At 48.7% G+C, this 19585-nt stretch overlaps 1 protein-coding gene across 6 annotated transcripts in view; it reads right to left on the bottom strand.

Annotated features, from left to right (window-relative positions):
• The window catches only part of RNF8 (ring finger protein 8), a 780077-nt gene that overhangs the window by 249030 nt on the left and 511462 nt on the right, over nt 1-19585 (bottom strand). Inside the window, exon 8 of one of the 6 annotated variants that reach the window (XM_069608769.1) lies at nt 12372-14520. The exons of the other annotated variants lie outside the window; for them this stretch is intronic. Within the exon in view, the coding sequence (XP_069464870.1) occupies nt 14339-14520 (182 nt within the window). The 3' untranslated portion in view covers nt 12372-14338. Of the gene's footprint in view, nt 1-12371; nt 14521-19585 lie in introns of those variants that run through there. 6 annotated transcript variants of the gene reach the window in all.

The raw sequence follows: 19585 nt of genomic DNA on the forward strand, positions 1-19585 counted from the left end.
GTAAAAATCTGAAGATGGCTGCCAGAGGCGGTGCTTAGGTAGAGGGCAGTCATTGGCTGTGGTCAGTATGACACAGAGACCAGTGATTGGTTATTACTACGAAAGACAGATCAGAAACGAAACTGATACTGGTTTTTTCTTTACCGAGGATTCCCAGCCTGACGACGGGGAATATTCATGAGCATGTGAATCCATGCCAGACCCCATGCTGGAGAAGAAAAGTTCTGCCTCCCAGGCCAGTGATCGATCGAAGAAACAATGTGGGGTACAGCACATGGGTGCAACAGAGCTGGGTATGGCGTGAGTCTGTAGAGGGACATTGGACTCTGAACTAAGTCCCGACTGAACAGGTAGTAGAGAGTCCTCCATATAATGTGCCCTGGTGAACTGACCATTTGCTTAGGTTTTGACCCTGAATGCAACAAAGTCCTTGATGACCGGGAGAGTCTCTCCAAAAGCTTCCTCCCACCATGCCAGTCAGCGGGGTATCGGGTAATATTATCCCCATATATATGGTCGCCGTACATAATATCGCCGGGAAAAGGTTGTGGCAATATTATATGGGTGACCATATATATGGAGAGAGGGCAGCCAAAAAAAAAAAAAACGGCCATTTTTCGGCGATATTTTTGCATGGCGATATTTTTGTGGGGACATTATTACATGGAACCGTCAGCAGAGAAGAATGATCCAAGAACGAGCGACACATGCTGCACAAGTGAAATGTATGTGGAGATCCCATGCAAAAGTTGTGTAGGTAGGTAGAGAAAAAATGCAGGACAACCCACAAAACATTTGAACATGCTGGACAGGAGACACAGGCTCTTTGTTTTTTTTTTTAACTAAATGTGAGCGCAGCAAGGCACAGCTACTGGTGCAATGATCAGTCCTATCCGATGCACAGAAAGTCAGGGACAGTTGGGTGGGGCACACAGTGTAGGTGCTGTACAGGGTGTGGCTGAGGCATGCTCTTGTTGAAAAATCCTATTACTTGCTGCTTTGCAACAGCCTCCGGTGTCGTCCCCATTCTTTGGGACATCCCTAAAGTATGGAAGAAAGGGGATGGAATGTAAAAGTTTGGGGAGCACGAAGCAAAATGCCTTGGGCAGCTTTCCTGCTGTTGAAGACCACCGGCAAGACTTGTAATTCGGTGATGTGATGGAGCAATTAGTACCAACTACCGAGGAATGCGAGCTTCGAGGTACTGATGCCTCCAGCTTAGATGCAGGGCAGGAGCGCCACTGCGATGAAAGGCCTACTGCTCTGCAGGTGTACAAGGATGAATAGTGGCTTCGCACCTTGCTACTACTAAACCAGCAGTGATCCCAATACAATGTGATCAGGCAAAGCCCAAAAGGTATACCCACTTCACGTCGACTTTTGGGAGAATAAGCCTATGATAGTTTGAACCAGAGGTACGTACTGCTAATATGCCACCCCCTACCTGTTGGAACTTTGGGTTCCAACCGCTGTGTTCAGGAATGCACATGCAAACTTTGACCTACCATGTTGGCAGGGATGATCAGTAGCCAGTCACTGGAGGGTGTGCATGAGTGTACTACACTCGTAGTGAGAGCTACTAATCTACCCCACACAAACTCCATGCCGAATAAGGGCAGAATTACCTGCATAGTTTTATCAGTTAAAAAAAAAAATAATCAAAAAACACTGAGGCTATACTGTCCTCACAGATGGCATTCTATTGAATTCATGCAGCACATTTTAAATCACTGGGCAGGTGTAGGGTACCAACAAGCAGAAAAGTAGGCCACAGAACCAGACAAATGGCAGAAAGTGGGGATGGTATCCTTAAGCTGCCTCTTTCCCCAGGTGGTCTACTGCCAACCTATACCCAGAAGGGTTTAGTTACTTTCCTGTAACTATTGTTCTCCAGCATGGGTCTGGCATGGATTCACATGCTCATGAATATTCCCCGTCAGGCTGGGAATCCTCAATCCTCTAAAAGAAAAAACAGTTTCAATTTCACTGAAAAACTGTATTTCTCCTTTAAAACAATCACTGTCCTCTGGGTCATACTGCCCCCATCCAATGACAGTCCTCTGCCTAAGCCCCTCCTCTGGCAGCCATCTTCAGATTTGGTAATCACGTAAAGTGGCAGTATGACCAAGAAGAGCCGCAGAGGGGTCGGAGGCAGGGTTCACATGCAAATCCATGCGAGACCCATGCTGGAGAACAAACTTAAACCTTCTCCATCATGGGTTCTGGCATGGATGCGGATGCTCATGAATAACAAATACATAGCACTACAACATTACACAACCACGGGAGGTAGTAAGGTTCAACAGAAGTAATTACACTTACCCCTGAAACAGACTCACCTCAAGCAAACAGTTTGCTTAGCACTGCTTGGCAGACTATGGACTCCTCCCTGGAATCCCCGTCGGCACAGTAGAATTTCATGAATGCGTTTGTGGACCTCCACATAGCAGCCCTGCCGATGTCGAGCAGGGGCACACCAGACCGTAACACCATCGTCACAGCGATCGCTCTGGTGGAGTGGGCTCTCGGGCGGCCGGGCAGCGGTCAGTTAGCCAACCAATGACAGTGCGTGATGCAGCCAGAGAGCCATCTTGAAATGGAAGCCTTGAACAAGGCCTTCCCATGGTCCACAGGACCAAAGATCACAACATCTGTGAAGTGTTCCTAAAACTCTTTGTGCGTGTCACGTACAACTTCAGGGCATGAGCACCGTTCAGCGACTGCAAGGCTTTTTCTGCCGGCGAAGGTTTCAGAAAAAAAATAAAATAAAACAGGTAACGCCAGATTCTTTGAGGTGGAATTCTATCAGAAGCTCCAGAATGAAGAAGGGTGGCGGCAGCTGCTGACTGATTTGCACATGGCTGGTCCCCTTTTGCAATGGCGCAGACGGGCTAAAAAACGGTGGTGTGGAAGGTTGCTCAGAGCAATTGCCAGTGGTTTAGATTAATTCGAAACCTTCCATCCATCACTTTTGTGGTCAGTGTGTACATAGCACAACACTCAATTCGTGGAGAGTCGGGCACAGTTTCTTGCAGTATAGGGCCTGAATCTCATCTACCCTACTGGCAGAGGTGATGGCCACAAGGAAAGCAGTTTTCCACGAGAGAAACAGGAGCAGTGCCTGATCCAGAGGCTCGAAGGGGGCACCCCATGAGCCTCGTCAGAACCACGTTAGTTTCCACACAGGGGCCTTCACCGGCAGGAAAAGATCTGAAAAGTCCTTTCTTACCTGGTCCTTTCTTACCTGGTAACGTTCTTTCGATGGGATGTTCCTCCGACGTATTCCACATCTATAACAGGTAATCACCACAGCTGTGCTGCTTCAGAAAATTTTTGGCGTCTGCGTCCTACGTCGACACGTTGTCCCTCGAGGGCCTCCGTCGAGCCGATGTCACCGGATGTTATAAGTAGGACGCACAACGCCCGTAGCCTCAGTTGTAGTTTTTTCCCCAGAACGTGTGGCACCAATCTTCTGCCAGTATGACTACAGAAAGCCTTGCGGAAACGTAAGCTGCAATCGCATAAGAAATTCTGTAGAGGGGCAGGCTGGGAGGGTGCGATGTGGAATACGTCTGAGGAACATCCCATCGAAAGAACGTTACCAGGTAAGAAAGTAACTTGTTCTTCGAAGGGATTGTGTCCTCTGACGTATTCCACATCTATGACAGACTCCTAAAGCAGTACCAACATATGGAGGTGGGAAAAGAATTTAGAATTTTAGAATCCCCAATGAAATTGCAGAATAGAGGACCACCTTGCCAAAAGCCAAATCTTGCCCATGGATAGAATCCAGGGAGTAGTGTTCTACAAAAGAGATGGTCAAGATAATCCATCTGGACAAGGTCTGCTTGGTAACGGCTTGACCCAAACGCCTTCTAGCGTATCCTACAGAGAGCTGATCGTCCACTCTGACCCGGGACATGCGTGAGATGTAGAAGCTTAAAGCTCGCCTAGGATCCAACCTATGGAGCCTCGCTCTTCCTTACCAGGATATGGAGGATAGAACGCCGGAAGAATGACCTTCTGGCTCAAATGAAATTCCGACACAACCTTCGGAAGAAAAGAAGGACGAACCCTAAGGACAACCCTGTCCTTATGGAACACCATGAAAGGTGGCTTGCCAGATAGTGCCTGCAACTCACTCACTCTGCGAGCGGAAGTAACCGCAACCAAAAATACAGTTTTAAAGGTCAACAGTCTCAAAGGAAAAGAATGTAAGGGCTCAAACTGAAGTCCCATTAGGAATTTCAGAACAAAGTTCAAATCCCAACCTGGCACCTGGAAAGGTGATGGTGGAAACACATTAGTTAGCCCTTTCAGAAACTGAGAAATCTTAAAATAAGAACACTCCTCAGACAAGCGCTTAAATATGGACAGCGCTGCCAGGTAACCCTTAATGGTACCCACTTGCAGGCCCTTGTGGGCGAACGACAGCAAAAAAGACAGAACCACAGGAATGGCACATGAAAAAGGATCCACATTCTTTACCCTGCACCAGTCGCAGAACTTTCTCCAACGGCAATGGTACAGGGACTTTGTTGCAGGCCTTCTGGCCAAAAGCAACACCTCCATCACATCTTCAGGGAGGTCCCAATCCTTGTACCTCAACCTTTCAGAAACCAAGCATGAAGGTTGAGAGACTTGACCTCTGGATGGAGAACCCGACCCCACTCCCGTGAGAGCAGATGGACAGCCGCAGCAATGAGGACCATTCGGGAACCAAACCTCTGTAACCTCTGCAGCACTTGCGGAATAACGGGGACTGGAGGAAACGCGTACAGCAATGGGAAGGACCACTCAGCTACGAACGCGTCCCCTAAGGCTCCTCTTGGAGGAAATTCCCACGAGCAGAATCAATTGCACTTCCGGTTGACACTGGTGGCAAAGAGATCCATTTGTGGGGTCCCTCAAAGGGTGAATATCTCCAGGAGAACTTCCTGAGTCAGCTCCCACTCGTGAGAGACCGTGCTCTGCCTGCTCAGAGCGTCCGCCGCCTCGCTGTCGTCTCCGGCCAGATGAACTGCTGAGATCGAAATTTCCTGCTGGATGGCCCAGAACTAGAGCTTCATCGCCTCTCTGCACAGTGGCAGAGACCTTGCCCCTGCCCCTTTTTGTTGAGGTAGTGCATGGCCACTGTATTGTCCATCAGAAACAGGACATTCTTCCCCCGCACAGATGGCAGAAAAGCCTTCAGGGCTAGCCTGACGGCCTGCAGCTCCAACAGATTGATATGGAGTCTTGACTCCGACGGAGACCAACGACCGCTGTCAACTCGTTGGCATGAGCTCACCATCCCGTGAGGGATTCATCCGTCACGATCGTTACCTCAGGGTAGCCAAAATGGAGCCCCCTTCATCAGATTGCCTTCGACGGCCCACCACAGAAGATCCTGGGCGACCGAGGGTGGCATCAGAACGGGATCCGACATCCTGCTGGAGGACTGCGACCACTGCATTTTGAGAGCCCATTGCAGAGATCTCACCCGCAACCTGGCCCCTGGCACCAGTAGAATGCAGGATGTCAGAGGCCGAGCAACCTCAAGAACTCGAACGCTGGGAGACTCTGTGCACGTTGAAACTTGTCCACCATCTGCAGAATGTGATGAGCCCTCACCTGGGGAGGCGAACACTGCCCCATGGATGTGTCGAGCACTGCTCCGATGTACTGGTGCCGCTGGGTAGGTGTCAAGTGGGACTTCTTTAAGTTGAGGGAGAAGCCCAGCCTGTGAAGGGAGTGGCAGGTGATTGACAGATGATCCAGGACTTGCTCGGGAGAGCGTGCCCTGATCAACCAATCATCCAGGTAGGGGTAGATGTGAATTCCCCCCCTTTCCTGAGATACGCTACCACCACCACCACCATTAGCTTGGTGAAGACCCTCAGGGCGGAGGTCAATCCGAACGGCAGGACCCGAAAATAAAAATTTGAGTCGCCAACCGCGAACCTCAGGTACTTCCTGTGCTTGGGATGAATCGGCACAGGAAAGTAAGCATCCTTGAGGTCGAGAGACACCACCCAGTCCTGAAGTCGAAGGGCCTGGAGGACTTGAGAGAGTAACCATCTTGAATTTGTCCTTCCTGAGGAGCTTGTTCAAACCATGCAAGTCCATGATGGGTCTCAATCCCCAGTCTTTTTTCGGGATAAAAAAATATGGGGAATACCATCCCTTGTTCCTCTCCACTACAGGAACCAGTTCTATGGTGCCTTTCTCCAGGAGGGATTTGATTTCCTGCGCAAGGAGCGGATCCAGACTCTTCAAAGAGAGCTTCCCTGGTGGATTGTCGTGAGGCCTCTGCCGGAAAGAAAGACAGTAGCCGTGGGCTTTGATCTCCAAAACCCACACATCTTAAGTAATGGCACGCCATTCTACAAGATGCTGCGCCAACCTTCCCCCAACCGGCGAACCAAGGGACATGGCCTCATGACTGAGCTGAAGAGGCTGTGGCAGTGCCTGAGGACAAAGAGGCAACTGCCCAAGCGGCTTTGGCACCTTAAGTACCTTGTTTTCCACCTCTGGTACTCTTACGTTGGCCCCTTTGACTGGCTGCTCCCCTCGATCTACCAAAGGACGAGCAGTATCGAAAGGAACGTCCCCTCCATTGCTGTCCCCTAGGACGAAAAGGCGGAGGTTGATTAACTGCAGCGCTCGACGACTTTGCTGCCGCTTTGGAGGTCTGCAACCTCTTAAGGCTCTTGTCAGCCTTGCTGCCAAAAAGATGGTCACCACCAAAGGGCATGTTGAGAAGCCGGGGCTGTACATAGGGAGCAAACCCCGACTTCCGCAACCACGCAAACCTGCGCATCACGGTGCTCGCCGCCATGGACCGGCTGACAGTCTGTGACGTCCAGACCAGACTGAAAGGATTCACACATGGCATCCTTGCCATCCTGAATGAGGGCAAGAAAACCATCCCGTTCCTCCCCTTCGGGAATATGTTCAGCTGCCAAAGATAAACAATTCCACAAAGTGTGAGTGAATCTTGCCAAGGCACAAACGGAGTTGGCTGCCTTTAAAGCCATACCCCCAGATGAAAACACTTTCTTCGCCCAACCGTCGAGGCGCTTGTCGTCCCCATCAGGAGGGAAGGTAGGGTACGCCACCTGCTTCACTGGGGCCGTAGCCGCCTGCACCACCAAACTCTCCGGAGTGGGGTGCAAAGACAAGTAGCCGGGGTCGCCACTGGCTGGACGGTATTTTTTCGGCAACAACTTATTCACTGCCGGGAGGCAGTCCAAGCTGCCGCCACTCTTCTTTGTAAGGCCATATTAAATGGCAGCACCGGGTCAGTGGGTGGACCTCGGTCCAAAATATCTGTCAGGTCATCCTGCAGAAAATCCACAGGTGGAGCAGACCACCCCAAGTACTGCGTCACCCTCGACATGAGACGCCTGTACGAAAACTCAGCGTGTGTACCAGGCTCAGGCCTGCCAAATTCAACCTCCGGGGAGGTGTCCAGACCACTGGCGTCATGCAAGGATTGACGCAGGTCTTCCATCTGGCTAGGACCAGACAACAGGTCGTCAGGAACCTCAGGAGGGACAAACCCTTCCACATCTGACCCTTCATCCACCTCTGAGATATAAGCCAAAGGCTGGAATAAATCCCTGGACAGAAAAAGGCTCAAACACAGGCCTCACTGATTTACTCAGTGCCTTCCTCTGGGTTTCCACCAGTCTTCAGGGCACCTCCGATAAAGCCTCATCAAAAGGCGTCAAGGGCGTCAACGGAATCTGTGTCGACGCCGAGGGAGGCGCCGACGGGTTCGACAACGGCTTCGAGGCCGGAGCCCCGAGTGTGTCCTTCGACAGCCTCAGCGCCGATGACTTCCTCGGATGCGGAGCCTCGAGTGATCCCCTCGACGGACATGGCGCCGAAGACCTCACAGGCTCCAACGGTCTCGAGGGCGTCGAGGACCGGGACCTGGAGCGGGCAAGGCTCGAGCGATCTACCTTGTCCGATCAGGACCTCGACGTCTCCCGATGATCGTGCCGACCGCCTGAGCCCGAAGGCGTGCGAGCGGTGGCCCTAGCGTGTTCCATGCCGGCTTCTCTCGAAGGCGTGGATGGAACGGAGCCCTGCAATTCAAAAATCGACATCTCCTTGTGAAACGCGTCCCATTCCGCCGGAGATGAATGCTTGTTGGGACAAGCAACCCGCCGTCTGGCGGAGTCCTCGGACGAGGAAGGCGACCCGTGACGACGCTTCCGAGAGTGCCTAGAAGAGGCAGAGGAATGGCGGCAATCACTCCGGGACCAAGACCCCCTGGACTTACGCCGACGCAGAGAGTCACCCCTCGAATCGTCGGTCGAAAGCCCAGCGGATTTCGACTTTCGGGGTTTGGAAACCCTATCTACAGTCAACTTCTTCTTACACTCCCGCAAGGCCTTCGACGTCAAAGACTGGCATTCATCGCAGTCATCGGTGGCCTGGTCCTCACCGAGGCACCAGAGGCAGACGTTGTGCGGGTCCATAAGCGACATCTTGGAACCGCAGTCCCGACACTTCTTGAAGCTCGACCGCGGGGTAGAAGAAGACAAAGACATGATACTTCACCAACAGAAGAACCGAGACGCGCCGAGATTCCAAAGCGAACAAGTTAGTGGAAAAAACAGAACTGAGGCTATGGGCGTCGTGCGTCCTACTTATAACATCTGGTGACATCGGCTCGACGGAGGCCCTTGAGGGACATCGTACCAACGTCATCGACGTAGGACTCCGAAGTCGAAAATTTTCTGAAGCAGCACAAAGGGCTAATCTTCTGTGACCGGCACCACGTAGCGAAACGCTTCCACTTGTGACTGTTGCTCTTCAAGGTCGACGACACCCTGGCTTTGGCGAGGACCTCCCTGCAGTCTGCTGGCAACTCATATCCTCCAAACTCTAGAGCTGCAGTAGCCAAGCACTCGGGTTCAGCGATCCTGGGTGGTGATGTAGGATTGCGCCTCCTCTGGTGAGAAGATCCAGAACCACTGGCAGCTCGACAGGAGGCGACGCTGACATGCTGAGAAGGTCCGGGTACCAAATCTGCCTCGCCGCACCAGGGCGTTCAGTATCATCCCGCATGGACACTGTCTGAATATGTATGTCTCGTAGCAGGAGTGGGAACGGGGGAAACGCATATAGAAACAGCCCTTCCAACGGGAAGAAGAATGTGTCCATCTGCTAGCAAACTTCTGGCATTTGGTGTTTGCCACCGTCGCAAATAGATTGAACTGGGGCCTACCCCACTTGACTAAGAAGCGGTCCACTTGATCCTGTTCAAGATCCCCGTCGTGGCAGGAGCGCAATTCCCTGCTGAGAGTCTGCAATGGTGCTCTTGACTCTAGCTATGTGAAGAGGGATGAGGAAAAGCTCTTGTCCGACGGCCCAGTATCACAAGTCCTGCGCTTCCTTGGAGCCCCGTTTCGTGATGTAGAACATGGTGGTGGTGTTGTCCAGGAAGATCCTCGGCACCTTGCCCGTCAGAGACCGAAGGAACGACTTGAGGGCCCAGAAAACTGCCCATAGCTCCAGAATGTTGATATGGAGATCCTTCTCCTCCGGCAGCCGCAGACCTCTGGCGTGTAGACGTCCAGTGTGGGCTCCCCAACCTTTCAGGGAAGCTTCTGTGGTGACGGTCTCCTGGTATGGGGAGTTTTGAAATCCTGTGGCATGTGCGATGTTGGAGCTGACGCCCCACCATCATATTGCCTGATGGAACTCGTCGTCGAGAGGGATCTTGTATGTGAAGCTTCTGGACACCTGAAACCAGCGCGTGTCCAGGAATTCCTGTAGGGGTCTCATTTGCAACCTGCAGAGCCGGACGAGGTATATGCAGGACATGCCCAGTAACGACCTGATGGGTGCACGTGGCTGCCTTAGTCGACAACAGCCGTTGCACCTTCCCTTGAATGGCTGCTATCCTCTCCTCTGAGGGCAACGCCAGGCAAGACACTGTATTGAGTCTGGCGCCTAGGAACAGCGCGTTCTGCGATGGCATTAAGCAGGCCTTTGGAAAGTTGACCAGGAATCCCAGCACCGTCAGTAACTGGACGGTCGTCTCCGTGTGTCTGTTGGCCAGCTCCCTCGAGCGGGCGCAAATCAACCAGTCGTCCAGCCTTCATGAGGGCCAGGCCATCCTCCCAGATATCATCCAGAAAGGGCACCGCCATAATAGTTTCTCTTGGCCTCGCGCCTTTGATACAAGAAGTCCTCCTCGGGCACCAGCTGGAAAGCTCGGAGGCTCTGGCGATCATGGTGTGATGATCCCACTTCATCCGGTGGGGTGTCTGCTGTGACAATGTCTTCATCATCTGTCGTCGTGGCCGTATCAATCCCTGTATCCGTGTCTGAGTCTGCTGGGGGAGACAGGACCAGACGTGGAGGAGGATGAAACGGGGGCATCGGATTGCGCTTCCTCCTCTTTGTAGGAGGCTGATCGGGGACCTGGGGAACCACAGGTACTGGGAGCTATCCTCATCTGGAGCTCCAAGGTGTGTAGAGTCGACAGAATATCCAAGGAACAGTCCCTCGTCTGAGCATGAAGAACAGGAAAACTAGGCCCTGCATCGTCTTCGCCGGCGTCTTCCTCTTCAACGTACTCGTGGACCGGGTGAAAGGACTCCTGATCCATCGTCATCTGTGGACGAGACCTCCACGACTCGGTCGATGGCCTGGGAAGGCGGTTTTGGGGCCTCCTGCGCTCCTCTCCCTCCCCCCTACCCCCCCGCCCCCCCGAGGGTCTTAAACCGGGGGCCAAGCTGATTTCACACCTTCTGGCGTGCCTGTAGACTTTGCCAAAGTCACTACAGTGGTGTTGCGCCTTGGGGGTAGGGACACCGGAGCTGTGGGAGCCACCCTTAGATGCCATGGCAGTAGCACTTGTCCACTGTGTCGCCGCGATCTTAGCCTGTGCCAGTTGGACCTACTCGGGTTGTTCTGCCTTTTTCTACTCCGTGCGCAGCTTCTTGGATTTCTCACTGAGTTTAGCAGGGTTAGATTACTTCCTCTTTGAAGAGGAGCTCGATGGTAGGCTGGCAATGGAGGCAGAAGGTGATGTTCTCGCCCTATCCACTTTGGGACCCGCTTCCGCAGCAAACCTGGTGGACTCAGGCTTGCGGCTCTTGGCCTTGTTTTGGGCCCCCAGGGATGAGGCGCCCTCTAAGGACTTAAAACTGTTCCTCGGACCGGCCTGTCCTGGGTGAGGCAGGTCCTTGCACAGAACACAGGTCAGAGGCCTTGACATTAAGCCATGCCGCCAGCCAACTGTGCCTGTACCTCAATGTTTTCTCATAAATATGAAGCAAATCTCTCACTCTACCTCCTTGTGGTCCGGGTGCAGGCAGTAGAGGCATTGTAGGTGTTTGTCCTCCCCAAACACATTCTGTAGCCCACATTTGGTGTAGGGTTTGAAGAGGAACTTTCCCTCCTCCTCCGTCATGGCTGGAGGGCACAAAGTAGGCACCAATGCCTTGTAGAATCTTCCACGATCTTCAGATGGGCGCAGAAGGTCGCCGACAAAGGATCCCTGCTGTTGGTAGATGAAGAAAGAAGCACACAGCTTCTTTGAAACAAACTTTTGCCGTCAAAAACACGGCACTCCCAACACTGAAGCGTGCTGTCAAAATCGGAAGCCATCTTCCTCCAGAGGAGGGGCTTAGGGAGAGGACTGTCATTGGATGGGGCAATATGACCCAGAGGGCAGTGATTGGTTTAAAGGAGAAATACAGTTTTTAAGTGAAACCTTTTTCTTTTACCAAGGATTTCCAGCCTGACGACGGGGAATATTCATGAGCATTTGAATCCATGCCAGACCTCATGCTGGAGGAGACTATCTAAATTAGGGCACCTTGGAGACACCAGTGGAGTACAACGATGAAGACATTCATGGTATAATTAAGAGTGCATTTTTTATATGGGAGGGGCCCAAGATAAACTTGCAGGACCTTTGCTTTTGCAAGAATATGGACATGCCTGAATCATGGGGTTGCAGCAAAAGGACAGAACAGAACTGGCAAACTTTGTCACTGGTTATCCAGGGAAACAGCACAGCTATGATGGACACAGTTACAAAACAAAGGTAGGTATGACTTTCTTTTCAAAAGGTATGAAACTTTGCAACTGACAGTTGAAGATGTCACTTCAGCGGGTGAAGCTGACTGCCTATCTGGGATAAGAAGCCAATGCTCATGAAAAATAATACATGCAAATTGACTAACATACTTTGGTCTGCTGAAATGAAGAATCTCAGCAGATCCAGACTACAGTTTGGCAGTTAATTTTGTAACCTTAAAGCGCACGCATAAACAAATACAATTTTGAAGCACCAAAACACACAGGGGGGTATATATGAAGTTATTGGCTTGCAATAGTAAATCAAAACCCAGAACGAATTAAATAAAACTGATTTATTTCAACTCTGCTATACTGAACAGTACAGTACATTTAGTAGTGATTAAACGTCCATCCTTTTGTTTATTGGTGCAGGACCATTCCCTGGCACTTGCTGATTTCTGTGAAAAAAAAAGATTGCTGAATCCAATCCATGCTTGTGGTCATATGGCTTTAGTTGAAGTTGTGTTCACCGGGAGGAAGATTTTTTCCAACCGTACAGTGAGACCAAAACTGAGTGGAGAGTTTCTCATATGCTTCCAGTGTGCAGGTGTATGCTCTTCAGCTAAAAATTCAACTGAGATTAGCTGCTGCTCAAAATATATAAAAAATAAAGGTGTAGTACTTTCAAATTATCCAAAATTATTTTGAAATATTACCATAAATAGTTTTCCCATTTCCCCCATACCCTGACCCAGATCGTTCATGCCCCACAGAAATTGATACCCCACAGCAATGGAGTGACCAAAACAGCGAATGACTTACTACAATGCACCTCCAAGGATCTTAAATGAAAACAATTTGGCCACATTAAGTAAAACTATTATACCACTGGAAACAATGTTTAAAGAATACAAACAAATTTAATAGGGAACCAAAAGGTTGAAGAAAAAGGAAAACAGACTTAAATAATCAATCTTTGTACAAAAATGTAAAATGTTCATTTAGAGAATCTTAAGAACCCCAGATGATGCCCTCTGTAGTCACTCGCTTTCAGAAGAAAATGAAGACAAGAGAAATTACAGTTCCTGCATCTCACAGGCAACACCACCACAAGTTAAACAGACACATGAGTAGATTTGAAGAGAAAGAAATTAAGTACTTTGGATTTAAAAGAAATTGGTTGCGAAATGTTCCTGGACTGTCTTTTTTTCACACAGTTTGGGCACCAGCTTCCTATAAAAGGAAAGTTACCCACAATTAACCATTAACATTGTATTAACATCACTTTAAATAAGGTATGTTAAGGCGATCTATTGATCCAGAGGAGTCATTACAACTCCTGCAACCACTCTTAGAATATGGCTCCAAGCCTCTCCCTGGCCTACTACAAGACACATGGTTTCACTGTACTTTCTCCAAGTCCTGGAGCTAGGTTTTGCAGATGATGCCTGTAGACGGATTTCAACTCCTCAGCCATCACCGAAAAAGTGGCCCTAGGTGTTTCAACATTTATTGCCAGTCCGTCATGTGACATGGGTATGACCTTTGCAACAAACTTAACCCCCTCTCCCAGAAATCCTCTACACAGATACGTTACTTAAACATGGTTCAATACCGGGCCTCATGGCAAAGGATTTGTTGTGGTTTATATTATGAAACAGCAACCAAATATTAAGGGACCTTATTACAATTATAAAAAAGTGTACAAAAGAAACCTCCATTTAGGGTTAAGTTAGCCATGTTAGCAGGACTGGGTATACACAACTTCTCAACCAACAGCTATGGAAAGTGAACAGAGTTTAAACTTCTAGTGTAAGCGCAACTTTATAAAACCTAGCATTCACGCACTAGAATGCCAGGTAAATCAGGCAAGCTTCACACACTTTCGGACCCGAGGGAAATAGAAAGACTTGCTCCCAACGTGGGTTGGGCTCTCCCTTTGTCCTGCAGACTGGTGTTGATGGGAAAATGAGAAGACCCTTGCAGTGCACCCCTGATTCCATTCTGAGTGAGCTTGCGAGAGATCACACATTTGGCATATACTTAAAAGAATGTGTTCAACAATCAAAAAAAGACAAAAACCGAATCCAGAAAAAAAAGAAAAAAAAAGTTTTAGTCTTGGCTCCAGAACTTCATGTACTTTTGCATTTATTGAAAGCAAACGTTCAAGGATTTCTACTCCATGTTTTTACCAAGCAAGACCAGCCTAGAGGTGTTCTGCTTCCTTCCAGACCTTTTGCCTGCCCGGTGAAAGACTGGTTCCGAATGACTCGTTGGGTATGCCCTATGACCAAGGGAAGAAGTCTCAGATGAAGATATAGCTGTCGTCCTCTTCATCTTCACTATCATCGTAGCCGCCATAGTCAAAGTTTTCTTCATAAAATTCGTCACTGTCGGAACTGCTGATAGACAAGATGGAGACGATGGAGGACATAATGCTGCTCCCACTATCCGATTTAGCTGGACTCACGGCTGCCTCTTGTTTCTCTACAGCAACAGACAACAGAAATCAACACTGAAGCTTGATAAACACACAAAGTTATCTTGTCAGCTTTTGTTTTTTTTAAAATGATTTCTATGTCCATTTTTAAATACAATTGACACCTTGAAAATGTTAATATATACAGATGCATTACCTTTTTTGCTCCAATTTTGGACAAGCTGGTAAGATAGCTCAGTGGGCAATATGTCTGCTATAGAGAAAGACAGGTTTACTCACGTGTAATTCTAGTTCTCCATCATGGGTCGTATATCCTATACTCAAAATTGGTTGCGAGCAATCCATAACACATTTAAGAATCTAAAAATACATATATAAAAAGGTCTTTAACAGAAAATTGGCTGAGGCTCAGAACCCCCAGAATGCCCTACTCATTGACAGAAATCAGATCTCTAATTCAGACAGTGGGAGAGCAAAACGTCAACCAATAGTTGAGGCAAAGATTAGCTAGGATTGAAGTAATACCTTGAATGGAGACCTAGCATTACAAATACACCACATTTGTAATTTATTCAAAGACCTTCCACCTAATCCAGAATATTAGACTAAATAGGCAACAAGGCTCCAACAGTAAGGAAAGTTCTTTTAGAAGAACAATAGGCCTGCCCTTTCTGAAAGTCCCTTCTCGTCAGTCAAGGTGGAGATACAATCCCACACTCTGTTTCCAAGTGGTCAATCCATAGGAATATTGCAGCCTTTCCCCTTGCAGTGCGAGCCCTGGGATAACCAAAGTAGCAGCATGTTATTTGATGCATGGTACAAACCACCCAGAGACTTCAATCAAATTCTACTGCTCTCCTAAAACTCCTAACCCCTTCCCCAGTATGAGTTTCTGATCCTCGAAAACCAAACGGTATATGATGCGATTAGTTGCCAATACAGTGTGAAGGGTTCTCCCAGGATGCGATCGTACTTCTTGTGGCCTAAGATTTAGCGAGCGACCCAGTCCTGGACCGCCTGCAGCCATACAATTTCCTTCTTGGCTAGACCCCGTAGCAGCTCATAAAAGTAGTCCAGGTTCAAGATAATTGGGGCCTGGATGATCAGGACCTTGAAAATCTTATCTAGTGCAATGAGGCTTATACGAATCAGATTTAGGACACTGGCATTTAGAAACTGGGTCCAAGGTGTGGTGTGGGAAGGAGAGACTCAAGTTGATGCCTAGGCTTTTTACTCCACCAGATCTCCTTGGGCCAAATGAGGGGATGTTGGCCTGGGTGTTGCCATAGATAAGAAGTTCGGTTTTCCCTGGATTAAAAAATAGTTGGCTACAGGTATGAACCCCTAATAGGCAGGCAGAGATGTGCTGTGCTCCAGGATCCGGACCAAACTGCAGGTTAATATGTATGCAGATGACGCGCAGTTCAGATTCAAAGTCCAAAAGGAAGTATTCAAATATTTAAAACTGAGGGAGGGAAAAGATGTAAAATAACTAAGGTGATGGGCAGGCACCTTGGGCAACCCCCCATGACAAAGCTAGATTTGGATCTGAAGTTGCCACATTTCGCTCTGGTGGCTGTCATACAGGAAGGAGGAAAGCCATTCCGGTACTGTGCCATTGATGCCTGAAAACTGCAGGGTAGGGGGATCCAGGGTGTCTTAAGCTGCAGGTAGGCCCTAAAGGATGCCTGCTGTTGCACATCTAAAATTCAAGTCGAGTAAACTATCCTTTCTAGTGACCAGGCAGACAGTACTGGTGCTCCTACCAGAGCAGAACTCTGACTGTCCTGGGGAAGAAAATGGTACTCCCAGTTTTAAGAGTGGTTTGCCCCAAAGAGCTTGGCTCCGTCCCCACCACAAGAGTCCCACCAGCCTCAATTCTGCAACAATCCTGTGTCTTCAGAAGAAGCAAGATGCAAAACCTGCTCTCTTATCCAGTTACCATCCCATCTTATCTGTCGAGTATCTTGGAGTTGAAGAATGTCACCGTCTTCTCTGGGCTTGGAGCATTCCAAAGATGCTACTGTTTGGGAAAGGAGAGCACTTCCCTGGTTTTGTTATTGGATGAGCAGACGTGCTGATGAAGAAAACATTGCTTTCTTTGAAGTGTGTGCCTATTGTTCCACGTGCAGCACAGGCATTTGGCTGTGTCCTCTGGTGTGAGCGATTTGGACCACATTTGTTAACATTTTCTCCCTTTTATTTTCCTCACAGTCAACTGGAAAACAAAAATAATGTATCGTATTCTTTCGTGATCAGTGTAAAAGCAAATAACGCATTTAATCAATTCAAACAAAAGTGCATACTAAATTAAATCAAATCTGGTCTAACTTCATATAGAGACAGTCTGGCGGGTACTATCACAAAGAAATGTTAAACCGCACTAGGACTCTGCGAAATATCGACTCAACAACAGTACCTCCGCTATGCAGACGGGGGAAGTCCAATCTCCAAACTGCTGAGAATGGTACTCACCAGCTGCCCATTCTATTTGAACCAACCAAGACAACCTCCCCTTTCTCCTTATAACCAAATCCTACTGAATGACCATCAACACCCATCCACTTTACCTGGTGCGCACCAGCCTCTCAACAAATTTGATCCCACACTACCATTTACTTCGTTTGGGACTCACCATGGGTAGCAATAGCTTCCCATGCCGCCTCCTTTACTACATCTAGTATTTCCTTTGTGACCCCCCTGGGGCAAATTTGCTTTTGGTGACCAGTCCCTGTCAAACACCATAATTAGCAGAGCAGATATTTTTTTTTATTCCTGGCGGGCGCACCGGTCGCTAAGTCAGAGAATGTATGACCTACATAGCAAATCTGCTTTAGAAAGCATGCGACACGATCTGGATGGGGCTGAAGGATTAATCAATTAATCAACCAACCAACGTTAATCTTATTGACGGCAATCATGCAAATAAACTTGAGGAGCCTACTGTGTCAGTCCAGAAAAACCAAACACCCCTTGAGGGTCCGGAAATGAATGATAATTGGTTGGACGAAGACCAACCGCCTCATTTACAGTGTTAAGAATATATATTCTTTAGTTATTATGTAGCTATTAATTCAACTAGAGTGAGGCCATTTTAAGACGACCAGAATCGTCATTTTGTTTTCTCTCTCTGCTCTCTCTAACGATGCCACTTTGCCTCATGTAAAACTGCTTTGCTGTAGATATTATTTTGCTTCAATGGTCCAAGGCTAAGAAACATGTTGAAACATTACACTGGAGAGCCAGACAGAAATGCCAGATTCCCTCCCTCACATATCCTTGAAGACAGGGAGCAAGGCATTTAATCAGTACACGAATGCCAGCGAGTCTCCTGAAAGAATAGCAATGTACGAAACTAACATTTAAAGAGTTGAATTATGCTCTTCTTTACGGCCCCCCTTTCTGAGCCCAGTGAGGCCCCGGAGAGCGGGCTGACCTCTAGAGCGAGAATCGAAACTAAGATAGTGAGGTCTGGTATGTGCCATTCTCCTACGCGCAGCTTGCCCATGAAAAACAGAAACGCTGTGTTCTCGCAAATAAAGAATGGTGTCTGTAAAATTGAAGATTGCAAACTAAATATGGTGGTCTAAGGTGTCATATTCGTCACACTGGTCAATCATCGCCTCTAATTCAAAGGGAAATGAATTGGGAACGGCATCAAATGTGTCATTGCTGATTGTAAGGTGCTTGTTTTGTATATATGTAACTGATGTACGTTGCACTTCTCTTGCGTCCCCCGAGGTCTGTTAGACACACGTCGCGGGGCGTGGGACCATTTGGCCAACTGGGACTTCTTTGAATTGCAATAAACCCTAGATTTTGGGAACGGAACCTTGTGTCTGGCGTATCTATTCGAGTATGGTGTCTGTGCCTTGTTTCCACATCCGAGGGTCCCTCAGGGGCCCCTTCAAGATGGCGCCCAAATAGGGACCCTCCCTCACTTGTTCCATCGTGTACGTTGCAAAATAAGGAAGGCGGTAAGAACGGTGAGGACGGGAGCGATCGAGCGGGGATCAAGAGGTGTACGGGGCGCCCCTGCGAAAGGCGATGAGACTCCTTTGCAGATCTGCACACCGCTGATCCCTGATCGACGTCCCTGGCCAGCGAACAAGGAGGCGAGGGTCCCGAAACGAGGCAGAGCCGAGATACGCAGACACAACGTCATTGGTTGCATCAGTATATGGACGAATTGTGTCTTGAAGACAAATTGACTAATCAGGTGAGCTGTGCCCCAATTCGTAAGTGATCCTGATATTGGTTGAGAGTTGATTTTGCAAAATCAAACACCCAGAGTAAGTTTGATTAGCCAAGGGAAAGGTTAAAACATGCCTGGGGTATTGTCCACCTTAGCGGGATTTTTCCGCTGCGGCAAACAATCTTTGGAAACTGGCCAGGAAGCACCACCGGGAGGAACGCCGGCTTACGATATGTACATAAAGTATGGTATGGGAGCAATAATGTTTTGTGAAACTTGCCATAAGCAAACCAGAAAACAGGAAAATCTTCAGTGGCCGAGGGATGGGAGTTTTGAGATGGAACGTATAGATAACCTGGAAAAGGTGTTGATAAGTAAGAGAGCACGCCCTGGGGCACTTGATAACCTTAGGGACTGGAGGAGGGAAGCAATTCTCCGATTCAGAAGTAGAGAGAAACATGCGCGCAGGCATAAGTCAAAGGCGGAAAAAGCTGGAGGAGTGGAGTAATAGCTTGAGAAAGACAAGACGGCGCAATGAATTAAACATAGAAAAAATATATCCACAAAGAGAGCTAAACTCATCGGACAAATTAATAAAATTTTAACTGAAACAAAAACAAAACAGGGCCCGAGGAGTGAAACTAAACAGACTACGTCAGAAGCTGTCGCTCAACCCTCTCCTGTTGCTCAGCCCCTCCCAACGCCAGCACAGCCACAGGTTGCATCAGACACTGCACTGCCCACTAGCCAGCCAGACCCGAGTGTTTCGCAATTACCACAGCCCCAGCAGACCTATCCCACTCTCACTGCCCCCTCCGCTCCTCCCGATCAAGAGGGTGCCACTGTTCCGACCGCCCCTCCCATGAGTGGAATTGAGCAGAATTAATGTACGAGAGTAATTTGCAGCGCGATCAGTA

The sequence above is a fragment of the Ambystoma mexicanum genome, chromosome 4q (genome assembly GCF_040938575.1).
Source record: "Ambystoma mexicanum isolate Mex_15411 chromosome 4q, UKY_AmexF1_1, whole genome shotgun sequence".
Lineage (NCBI taxonomy): Eukaryota > Metazoa > Chordata > Amphibia > Caudata > Ambystomatidae > Ambystoma > Ambystoma mexicanum.